The sequence below is a fragment of the Gossypium raimondii genome, chromosome 13, assembly GCF_025698545.1.
Source record: "Gossypium raimondii isolate GPD5lz chromosome 13, ASM2569854v1, whole genome shotgun sequence".
Lineage (NCBI taxonomy): Eukaryota > Viridiplantae > Streptophyta > Magnoliopsida > Malvales > Malvaceae > Gossypium > Gossypium raimondii.
Window position 1 is genome coordinate 9,435,125 of NC_068577.1, and position 12,122 is coordinate 9,447,246.

The 12,122-nt window shown below is 38.2% G+C and overlaps 4 protein-coding genes across 4 annotated transcripts; 1 reads left to right on the plus strand and 3 right to left on the minus strand.

The window, feature by feature from the left end:
- Positions 1-381: 381 nt before the first annotated feature.
- On the minus strand, positions 382-1,068 carry LOC128036118 (uncharacterized). The gene has a single exon (XM_052626992.1). The coding sequence runs from the start codon at positions 1,066-1,068 to the stop codon at positions 382-384; it is 687 nt and encodes a 228-aa protein (XP_052482952.1).
- Positions 1,069-3,879: 2,811 nt separating this feature from the next.
- On the minus strand, positions 3,880-5,313 carry LOC128036119 (uncharacterized). The gene has a single exon (XM_052626993.1). It carries the CDS (start codon positions 5,311-5,313, stop codon positions 3,880-3,882), a length of 1,434 nt encoding a protein of 477 aa, XP_052482953.1.
- Positions 5,314-7,026: 1,713 nt separating this feature from the next.
- Positions 7,027-8,205, plus strand: LOC128036120 (zinc finger BED domain-containing protein RICESLEEPER 2-like). The gene has a single exon (XM_052626994.1). The coding sequence runs from the start codon at positions 7,027-7,029 to the stop codon at positions 8,203-8,205; it is 1,179 nt and encodes a 392-aa protein (XP_052482954.1).
- Positions 8,206-10,968: 2,763 nt separating this feature from the next.
- Positions 10,969-11,883, minus strand: LOC105781369 (uncharacterized). Its single transcript, XM_012605909.1, has one exon. It carries the CDS (start codon positions 11,881-11,883, stop codon positions 10,969-10,971), a length of 915 nt encoding a protein of 304 aa, XP_012461363.1.
- Between the last annotated feature and the right edge of the window lie 239 nt (positions 11,884-12,122).

The following is a 12,122-nucleotide window of genomic DNA, read 5'->3' on the forward strand; positions in this document are numbered from 1 at the left end:
GAATTTACTAATTGTCGACTTTGTGACGTTGGCATAACAGGTAGCCTCTACCCACTTGGTGAAGTAGTCGATGACTATGAAGATGAACTGATGCCCATTCGAAGCCTTTGGCGAGATTGGCCCAATTACATCCATGCCCCACATTGAGAATGGCCATGGAGAAGTCATAACATGGAGAGGTGAAGGAGGCACATGGATCTTGTCTCCGTAAATCTGACACTTATGGCATTTCTTAGCATACTTGATGCAGTCTCCTTCCATGGTGGACCAATAATATCCAAATCTCATGATCTGCCTGGCCATTGTGAAACCATTAGCGTGTGTTCCACAGACACCATCGTGGATCTCTTTTAAGATTTGCTAAGCCTCAATAGCATCCACTCATCTTAGCAGCACCTGATCCTTTCCTCTTTTGTATGGGATTTCTTCATCTAAGACGTAGTCACTAGCCAGCCTCCTCAATGTTCTCTTTTCATTCTCAGTTGCTTGGTCTGGGTATTCACGATTTTTCACGTATCGCAATATGTCTTGATACCAAGGGTGCTCGTCTTTTTCTTCTTCTTCGTCAATGTTACAACAGTGGGCTGGAGCCTCATAAATGCTTATTTGGATAGGCTTCACATCCTCTTGTTTATTTACTTTGACCATGGAAGCCAATGTAGCCAAAGCGTCGGCCATCTGATTCTCATCTCGTGGGAGATAACAGAAGGTGATGTTGTCAAACTCCTCAATTAATTCCAAGACTAGCTTTCGATAGCTAACCAACTTGGGGTCTCTTGTTTCCCACTCGCCTTTGATCTGATAAATCACTAATGCAGAATCCCTATATACCTCAAGTACCTTGACTTTGCGTTCAATAGCCGCACAAATTCCCATGATACATGTTTCATACTCCGCCATGTTATTTGTGCAATCGAAATCTAGTTTGCTAGTGAATGGATAATGATCACCGTCTGGAGATACCATGATTGCCCCGATCCCGTTACCCACAGTATTTGAGGCTCCGTCAAAGTTTAATTTCCAAGCATTGCTTTCTTGTGTGTTTGCTTCAGCAGTTGCCACATACATTCGATCCTCATTTGGGAAATTGAAGTTCAAAGGCTCATAATCTTCCAGGGTCTACTAGCTAGAAAATCTGCTATTGCGCTCCCTTTTATGGCCTTTTGATTCACATAGGCTATGTCAAATTCAGACAGTAGAATTTGCCATCGGGCCATCCTTCCGTTTAGAGTGGTTGACTCCATCATGTATTTTAGAGGGTCCAATTTTGAGATTAACCAAGTCGTATGGTATAACATGTATTGCCTCAATCTCCGAGTGGTCCAGACCAAGGCGCAACACAAATTTTCAATTGGCAAATATCTCGTTTCACATTCAGTGAACTTCTTGCTGAGATAGTAGATTGCTCTTTCTTTTCGTCCTGACTCATCATGTTGGCCAAGTCCGCATCCCATAGAATTTTTGAACACTACCAGGTATAGTATCAGTGGCTTATTTGGGTAAGGTGGCATCAGCACTAGGGTGTTGGACAGGTAATGCTTGATTTTTTCGAAAGTTTTCTGGCACTCCTCATCCCATACACCTGGATTGTGTTTTTTAAGGAGACGAAAATGGAGTCACATTTCTCAGTTAACTGTGAAATAAATCGAGCGATGTAATTTAGTCTTCCCAGAAAACCTCAAACTTCTTTTTGAGTACTTGGCGGAGACAATTCTTGTATGACTTTGACTTTGTCTGGGTCAATCTCATTTCCCCTTTCACTGACTAAGAATCCTAGCAACTCTCCCGATCTAGCCCTGAAAGTGCATTTAGCTGGGTTGAGCTTTAGCTGGAATTTCCTTAACCTTAGGAATAGTTTCCTCAGGACTTGCACATGTTCCCCCTCTGTTCTAGACTTTGCGATCATGTCGTCAACATAGACTTCTATCTCTTTATGCATCATATCATCGAACAAGGTTACCATGGCTCTCTGTTATGTCCCTCCCACATTTTTTAGTCCAAACGGCATCACTTTGTAGCAAAATGTCCCCCACATCATTACGAAAGTGGTTTTTTCCATGTCTAGAGGATGCATCCTAATTTGGTTGTACCCGGAGAAACCATCCATGAAGGAGAACAGTGAGTATCTGGCTGTGTTGTCCACTAAGGTATCGATATGGGGCAATGGAAAATTGTCCTTGGGACTGGCTCTGTTCAAATCTCTGTAGTCCACACACATTCTCACTTTCCCATCTTTCTTAGGAACAAGGACTATATTGGCTACCCATTCTGAATACTTGACCACCTGTAAGAACCCAACATCAAACTGCTTCTTAACTTCTTCTTTTATTTTTAGCAAGACATCAGGCCTCATCCCTCATAGCTTTTGCTGGACTGGTTTGCATTCTTCCTTTATAAGCAGTCGGTGTACCACGATATCCATACTTAACTCAGGCCTGTCTTGATAGGACCATGCGAAGACATCCCTGAACTCATATAGCAACTCAATGAGATCTAGTTTCGTATCTTTGTCAATGCAAGCTCCAATTTTCACCTATTTTCCCTCTCCTAAGCGCACGACTTCTACTGACTCCTTATAGGGTAGGATTTGCTTCTTTTCTTGCTACACCATCCTTAACAAATCAGGAGATAGGACGCTATTTTGGTCATCTTCAAAATCCTGAGAATCATCATACTCATGTCTTGTTCAAAAAGGGATTCTAAATTAGTAACAGTGTCGCTCACATCATTGATATCTGAAGTCCTGTATTCGGGATGCAAGAAGGTCCAAAGAAAAAGAATCTAAGAATAATTGTATGCACAATATGATTATAAATGGAATAGAAAGACCGAAAGAATATTTTTTTCAAAATGAGACTGAACGATGCATTTTATTGAAATAAAATTTTGGGCATGCCTTTTAAAAAAGATTCTTATTGCCCTCAGGCTTAGGGCAACAAGTGAGTTCTGAATATTACTCTGAATTAGTTCTAAATGTTACAGGGATCTCTTCCACAGTCTAGTTGTCTAGAACACTTCTAGGCTCATAAGGGCGGATGCCTGACATACTTTCTCCTTCGAGTTCTTCTTTAAATATGGCATTGATGTTCAGTTTCCTAGTATTTCCTCCGTAACATCTCTTCTTGGTGTCTTTCGTTCAGGATAAATGGTTCCCCCTGATACAAAGGTCCTAGATATATGGGGGAAGGTCATAGGTTCCCACTCGACTTCTTCCCCACTCAAACGCGCCTTACGCCTCTCTTGCCTCTTTTCCAACTCTTTCTTTTTTTGCTTCGCATTTGGCTTAAATCCTAAACCAAAGCGTTCTTGTTTATCCTTCATCAATGGTGCCTTTATCCTTCCTTGATCTTCCGAGTCCTCTCTAGGGCATGGCTCCTTTCCCAACCGTCATTTGCAGTCCCATTCTCGTGGTTTTGGATATTCTGGGTATCGGGATCTTATTCCCCTCAACCACAAAGGTTGCATTCACGAATTCTTAGGATCGGAAGGAACATTCGATCGTCTCGTCATCCGCTCCTAAATACGATGCGTCACTGCTTACCGATGCAATGATGTCTTCCTCCGCGCTTATTGTAACTAATCGGCCTTCTGTTACCAATTTCAACTTCTGATGCAATGATGAAGGCACTGCTCCCGCTGAATGAATCCAAGGTCTTCCCAACAGGCAATTATATGAAGGCTTGATATCCATTACTAGGAAATCTACCTTGTATGTATTCGGTCCAATCAAGAGGGGAATTTCTATTCCTCCCATTACCCTCATTTCAGTGCCATCAAATGCTCTCACTATATTCTGGCATGATTTCATGTGAGAGCTATCTACTAGCAACCTATTTAAGGTGGATAAAGGTAAAACATTCAAGGCTGATCCATTATCGACTAACACCCCGGGCAACATGTATCCTTTACAACGAGTGGTAATATGTAGGGCTTTGGTGGCTCCTCTCCCCCTGGTGGTATTTCATCATCACTTAAGAAGATGAAATTGTCAGCACTTATATTGTTAACCAGGCGATCCAACTTGTTCACTGAGATATTGTTAGCAACATAAATCTCATTTAGCACTTTTATCAACGCATCACGATGTGTCTCCGAACTTAGAATTAACTCGAGCATTGAGATACGAGCCAGCTGTTTATGCAGTTGTTCCACTATACTATACTCGCTATGCTTTAAGAATTTTAAGAATTCCCTAGCCTCGCTTTCAGTTACTAGTTTGTTAACATGCGATTCAGTTTTGGCCGTCTTTGTTTTTTCTTGCTCAACCGCCAAGGCTTTTCCTTTTATGGGCTCCACTCCTACATTTTTTGGATCGTAGCGTTTTCCACTACGGGTATAAAAGCCTACATCATTTTCCTCTTCTGAAGTATTTACCGGGATCTCTGCTCCCGGGATTGTCACGTTGCAGTCATAATTCCAAGGGACCCTTTTGCTATCATTGTATGGAATGTATACAGGTTTTTGGATTATAACTTTCGGTACCATTTGTATTCCAGCTTCTCCGCTCCTTGGCCGTGAAATAATCACCACCGGGTGATTAGCCTTTTGGGCTTTTCCCTTAGATCCTTCCTCCGAGGCATAAACTTCTCCCTCCTCCAATCCTTTGATTTCTTCATAAAACTCCAAATCTTTGTTGTTCATCAGATTTTGTACCATGGCCCTGAACTCAGTGCAGTTTTGAATGTCATGGCCCTCTTTGGGCCTTTGCTTTGATTCTTGCTTGATTAGACCTCCATTTATCATTCGTTTCCAAACCCAACTTAGTGGGGTCTTTATCTCCGCAATGTCAGCTTCGATTCTCTTCCCCCCACTTTCAATTATCGCGTTTACCTCTTTATCAGAATGATTGGGTAACGGATTTCCTACTATGTTTGGTCCTGATGGGTCATCCAATTTTACAATCCCTATCTTAATGAGTCTTTCAACTACCTTCTTAGACGCAGTACAGTTCTCAATCGTGTGCCCCACTATCTCTGCATGGTATTCACATTGGACAATCATGTCGTACCATTTTGGGTACAGAGGTTGCATGGGTTTCAGATAAAATGGAGACACCACGTGTGCATCGAATAGATTCTGATACAGTTCCCTATATGTTATTGGAATGGGCATGAATTGAAGTCTTTCTGTGTTGGGCCTTGTGTTGGGTTCTTGCCTTGAAGGGCCAATAGTAATTGGTTTCGAATAACTTTTGCTATATGCGCTTATGTTGTTCACCTCGCTTTCCTTTTTCCTTAGGGCTGGTCTTTTGGAGGTTTCCCCCGCGTCTATTTTATCGCTTCTTATTGCATTTTCAATCATTTCACTGGACATTACTATATCCGAGAAGCTCTTGGTGGCACTCCCCAACATGTGGTTGATGAATGGGGCTTTCAAAGTATTGATAAAAAGCATGGTGACCTCTTTTTCCAAACGGGGTGGCTGGACTTAGGGGTGTGCATAATTCGGTTAAAACCGAAAAAATTTGGTTAACCGACCGAATTCGGTTAAGCGGTCGGTTAACTGAATTTTTTTGGTCAGGGGTCGGGTAATTTTTTTTGATCTTTTGGGTAACGGTTAATTCGGTTCGAAATCGGTCGGTTAACCGAAAAAAATTCGGTTAACCGAATATTGCAGGGTAAACTTTAAAAAAAATTTGGACCCTTATTACCATGGGCCTCAACCAGGTCAAATTAAATTTGGCCCAATTTATTTTCTCTCCTCTAAGAACCAAACTTTTTTCAAAGACTCAAGACACTACCACAAGAAGTGACCGGTAGACTTTCACAATTTCACTAACACCCTAAATCCCTAATATTCTCAATCTCAGTTGAATCGAGAAAACCCACCATTTTCACACCTTTTGCTGTCCATTTCTCTTCCACCACACCAATACCTGCACCTGTGTTTGTTGTCTTCTAATTTTACACCATGTTCTGTCCATTTCTCCTTCGCTTGACATTTGTGCTTTCACTTACTTTTATGGGTTTTTCTTTTATTTCGGGTTTTGCTTACTTTTATGTTAGTAATAATGTCTTCTTACTTTTGTGCTTTTCTTTCATTATTATTTTCAAAAAATGTTGATTTTCTCTGTTGATTTCCTTGAAGGCTTGAACTCCAAAAGCTTGTTGATAACTATCTTATAACTATCTCTCACCGACAAAATAAAATGTTGCCTTACTTTATTTATTAACTATTATTTTAAGTTAATGTTTTCATTGTTAAATATTTATTAGTTGAAAAACTATGTCGTTGTATACTATTGTCTTAATTTTTCATTGTATACTATTGTCTTATTTTTTCTTTCATCTTTATAGTTAACCTTTGTCGTTGTTTAATTACTTTTTTATTTGTAATTAATGATAATTTTATATTGCATTAATTAAATAACAAAATCCTATATTGTTAATTAAATAATTAAATAATTAAATGCTAACATTTGAATCTTAAAATATTTAAAATTAAAAATTGTTATTATTTATGATTCAGTTGTATATGTTATTATTTAGAATAATAAACATCTTAATTATCAAATGAATATCGGGTTCCTTGTCATTACATAAATTGAACATAAATTGAAATATCATATAAGATTATCAAATTGAACCGCTCAAACTAAATACCTTAATTCAACAGTATAAGATTATTTTTCATATAAGATTATTTTTCATACCTTAATTCAATTTCTGTTCAATTATCAAATTGAATCTTACATGAACCGTTCACATTGATGATCATTTTTCTTTACGGAAAAACAACAATAATTTTATTGCTAACTACAATTTTCTCCACCCAATGATGCAAAAGCATATTTATTTAATTAGTCTGACTTTGCTTGGGCTTTATGAACTAATTTAATTGATTAAGTTGAATACCGAGGGGTGCAGTGCATGTGTTCCATAATGATCAACTAATTTAATTGATTAAGTTGATTAAGTTCCATATTGCATCAATTTAATTAAGTTTCTGGATTTTGTAAATAATATTGTCCTTGACCCCAAGTTTGTCGTATTATTTTAATTTATTATATACTTTTTTTCTTGCAAAATGTCAACCGAACCAACATCTATTGGGGGTAGTGTTACACCTCCTACTTCGATAGATTCTGAAAATTCAGGAGTTGGAGCTTCAATCCAAACAAAGGGGACTACCGGGAAAAAAAAGGCCCCTCCTCAAAGGTCAGAAGTTTGGTCTCACTTCACTAAATTTATTAATAGTGAGGGTGCAAGTAAGGCTAAATGTAATTATTGTGAAAAGGAATTTTGTTGTGATATGAAAAAACTTGGTACGAGGTCATTGAAATATCATATTGGTTCATGTAAGAAAAATCCTAGTAATGTTGTTGACACTAGTCAAGGACAACTAGTTTTACCTAGAAAGGGAGTTGAAGGGGGGGAAGGGAATCTTTCAACTTGGAGATTTGATCAAGAAGCATGTAGGAAAGGATTAGCACAAATGATTCTGATTGATGAATTACCTTTCAAGTTTGTTGAAAGTGAAGGTTTTAAGAAATTTATGTTTGTGGCATGTCCTAGGTTTCATATTCCTTCACGAACTACTATGACTAGGGATGTTTATCAATTGTATCTAGACGAAAGGGTCAAGATAAAACAACTTTTGAGAAGTTCTTGTTCTAGAGTTTGCTTAACTACTGGCACATGGACATCTTTGCAAAGAGTTAATTATTTGTGTATCACTGCTCACTTTATTGATAACGATTGGAAATTGAATAAAAAGATTTTAAACTTTTGTCCAATTTCTAGTCATAAGGGTGAGTCTATTGGAATGGTGATTGAGAAATGCTTGTTGAATTGGGGGATTGATAAGTTGTTTACTGTTACTGTTGATAATGCAAGTTCAAATGATGTTGCTATTGGTTATTTGAGAAAGAAATTTAACCCTCGAGGGGGTTTAGTTCAAAATGGTAAATATCTTCATATGAGATGCATGGCACACATTATGAATTTGATTGTTGTTGAAGGCTTAAAGGAAATGAATAAATCTGTTGAACGTGTTAGGGGGGCTGTTAGATATGTGAGACAATCTCCAGCTAGATTACAAAAGTTTAAGGAGTGTGTTGTGGTGGAAAAGATAGAGTGCAAGAAGATGTTGTGTCTTGATGTTTGTACTAGGTGGAACTCGACCTACTTAATGTTAGACACTGCTCAGAACTTTGAGAGAGCTTTTGAGAGATTTGAGGAGCAAGATACAAATTTTAGAATTTGAACTTGAAAGGGAGAGGGTTGGCCTAGTGTGGATGATTGGGATAATGTTAGAAACTTGAGGATTTCTTGGAACACTTTTATGAAGTCACTTTATATATCGGCACTTCATATGTCACGTCCAATAATTTTTTTGATTAGCTTTCTGAAATTGATATTCTTTTACGAGATGCTCAGTTAAATAGTAATATTGATTTCAATGTTATGGCCATCAAGATGAAAGAGAAGTATGATAAGTATTGGGGTGATATTGATAAGATGAATTTGCTTATGTTTGTTTCTTGTGTTTTAGATCCTAGACAAAAACTAAAGTATCTTGAATTTGCACTTAGTGAAATGTCTAGTTCTGAAAAAGCTTATGAAATGATGCAAAAGTTGAAGGAATCTTTGTATGAATTGTTTGATGAGTATAAGCCTCCACTTCATGGTACTTGTAGCCAATCGAGTGTGTCAACACATGTTTCTATTGGTGAACCACAACAAAAAATGAAAAGGCGAATGCAAGCTTTGTATAAAAAGCGTGAGTTGGAACTTTGTGGTGAGGATAAAACATCTGAGTTGGATAAATATCTAGCTGAGGCTAATGAAGAATTTGTTGAAGATTTTGATATTTTATTGTGGTGGAAAGTGAACAGCCCTAGATTTCCCACTCTTTCAAAAATTGCCAGAGATGTGTTAGCTATATCGATTTCTACGGTTGCTTCAGAGTCTGCATTTAGTACCGGAGGACGTGTGATTGATCAATATAGGAGTTCTTTAACTCCTAAAATTGTACAAGCTCTTGTGTGCACTCAAGATTGGATTCGAAGATCATCATCACAAGAAGACATAAAAAAGATTGAAGAACAAATCCAAGAGCTTGACAAGATTGAAACTGGTATGTTTATTGTTTTATTTTAATAGTTTCAAATCACTCTTACTTATTTAATTGATTCAATGTTTAGACATTTCTTGGAATGCATTAGAGCCTACCCTAGATTCATGAGCTTTCGTGAGTTGAAGGGTATGCTTACTACTATCTTATTCTTGTTAATTTATAATCTATTCGTTTCTTTATATTATTTGAGTTTTTTTAAATGCGTATATTTCTATTATATGCTAAATTTTTGCTCATGTTTTTTTAGGTTTAATGCAAATGGAGATATTTTGGAGAGATGAAATGGATATATTTTGGAAAGATGAAATGGATATAAATGGAGAATGTTAAAAACATACATTTCAATTATGTGTTAATTCAAGACTTATGTAATATTTTTAATTATGTAGTGATTCAAAGACTTATGTAATATTTTTAATTATGTAGTGATTCAAATATTTATGTAATGTTTTTAATTATGTAGTGATTTAATTCGGGTAATTTGGGTAATTTTCGGGTAATTCGGGTAATTTTCGGGTAATTCGGGTAATTCGGGTAATTCGGGTAAGTCGGGTAATTCGGGTAAGTCGGGTAAGTTGGGTAATTTTTAACCAAAAATGATCAACACATATTTTTCGGTTAATTCGGTTAACCGACCTTATTAACCGAAAAAATTTCGGTTCGGTTACTTTTTTTTAAAAATTCGGTTCGGTTAACGGTTAAAAAATTTGGGAGGTCGGTTAATTCGGTTTCAAGAATTTCGGGTCGGTTAACCGACTGAACACCCCTAGCTGGACTTGCGTTGCCACCTCCCTCCATCGTTGGGCGTACTGCCTAAAACTCTCGTTTTGTTTCTTCTCCATATTCTGTAACATGATTCTATCGGGTGTCATATCTGTCACATGACTGTATTGCTTCATAAAAGCTTGCTCCAAGTCTCTCTATGAATTAACTTTAGCACGACTCAACTGGTTGTACCACTTGGTTGCAGACCCGATCAAACTATCCTAGAAGCAGTGGATTAACAGTTGATCATTATTGACGTATCCTGTCATCCTTCGACAGAACATAGTGATATAAGCTTCAGGACAACTAGTCCCGTTATACTTTTCAAATTCTGGCATCTTGAACTTAGACGGGAGCACTAAATCAGGGACTAAACTCAGATCCTTGGCGTCAACTCCACAATGGTAGTCGGTGTTTTCCATGGCTCTAAATTTTTCCTCTAGCCATCTACATCAATCTTCAAGCTGTTTTGGCAGGTTCATTCTTGCTTTTTCTATTTCTACCACGTCATCAAGATCAGTGACCACAGGATTGGTAGGGTTGTCCCCGGGATTGGAACCCGAGCCTATTTGAAAATGCATTGGTGCCGAGGCACCAGCCTGATATTGAGGTCTAATATTGACAGGTATTCTTTGCGGGCACATATCCGGTTGTGCCTGGGTGCTTGTCGGGGTGAAACCTGGAGGATAAATAGGGTCTTCATTATCAACCCCAAAATCAACTATAGGGCTTTTTCCTTTATCATTCCCTCCAGCCAATAACTGCGCCAACTGGTTCATCATAGTTTTTTGGGCTTTTAGCATGTCTTGTTGGATTTTATCCAGTCGTTCCTGTATCTGATCTTACATCTCCTTCTGTAATTGTTCCAATCTTTCTAACCTCTATCCATTGCTTTTGTTTGGCGACGAGTACCGTAGTGATATTTGGTTGGTAGATTTTTGTTGGTTTCCAGGGTAACTGTAATAATTTTTGATTGATTAGGGCCCTTTTATGAAACTTAATGCATGCAATGAAATGTAATGTAGATGCATGAATGCAAAAAAAAAAAAAAAAGAGGCATTAATTCTAATTCAATTTCATTAGAAGAACTCGATTTAGAAAACAAATTTCTTTACATAAAATGGACTACATATACGGCTTCGCCTTTATACTTAAAGCCTTAACACTCCTAAGGAGCCAAGCTAACTCTCGACCTCGGCTTGATTCTGACTCATATTTTAAACTCAATATATCGGCCTGAACTACTAAGATTTGCAGATGATCAGCTACCTCCTGCACTTGAGTTACAGCTTCACCCATAATGTAATCCCTATCTCTAATCTGATTTTGGGAATGATGGAGCTGCTCCTGGCACTGTTCGTTACGCCTCTCAAGAAGCTCCACTTGTAATTCAGAATTTTGCAATGCGTTTTCGAGCTCTTCTATCTTTCCCATTAATTCTTCTATCTTACTTAAACTTGCTTTCAACTCGATCATAGAGTTGCGGCTACGGTACAGGTGAAGTGACTTTTCTAACTCTACTACCCGGTCCTTTAATCTTGCTTCTTCATTCCGACATTCTAACAAGCTTTTCTCCAAAGCGCTCTCTCTAGCTCGGGCATCTTGAAATTTCTTTTCCCACTGATCAGCCTTGGTCCTTTCTTCCTTGATCTCCTGCCGCCATTGCTCTGATGTTTTACCCAGACCAGCAGTTCTTATCGACAACTGTAACTTCTTATAATCCGCTCTTAGACTATCCAAGTCCTCTTCAGCCTTGTTCTCCCATTTCCTTAATTTTTCGGCTTTCAACTTGTGGATATCGACATCTAGTCCCAAACGCATCTTTTCCTCTTCTAGCTGCTCAAATTTCTTTCCCAGCTCCGAACTTCTTTTATCAAAGTCCAGTTTGACTATCTCTAATTCTGACGGAACTACTTGTAGATACTCCTCTATTGGGCGAGCGTCTTCCTGGCTTGACACGGGGATGTTATCGTTGATCCTTCTTTCCCACCACCAACTATACTCAGGAGTTGTATCCTTCTTTACATCAAGTATCTTCATTCTACGGGTTTGGTTCCAAGCATCCGATATTTCACGAACCTTCTTCTTATAATTATTTTCCTTGAATGAAAATTCACACTGAGCCAACCCTTGTGTTGCCGGTATGAACTGCCTAGATCTATACTGCCTCAAGACTAGCAAAGGGGCGTATCCAATGGCCCATCAAATTTCGAGCAAAGGAACCCAATCGAACTCTCTACACCGGTACAAAATCTCATTAGGGATCATCCATGGGGCTC

Coding starts and splice junctions, on each gene's coding strand:
- LOC105781369 (XM_012605909.1), bottom strand. CDS start 11,883: ATGAAGATACTTGATGTAAAGAAGGATACAACTCCTGAGTATAGTTGG.
- LOC128036120 (XM_052626994.1), top strand. CDS start 7,027: ATGTCAACCGAACCAACATCTATTGGGGGTAGTGTTACACCTCCTACT.
- LOC128036118 (XM_052626992.1), bottom strand. CDS start 1,068: ATGTATGTGGCAACTGCTGAAGCAAACACACAAGAAAGCAATGCTTGG.
- LOC128036119 (XM_052626993.1), bottom strand. CDS start 5,313: ATGTCCAGTGAAATGATTGAAAATGCAATAAGAAGCGATAAAATAGAC.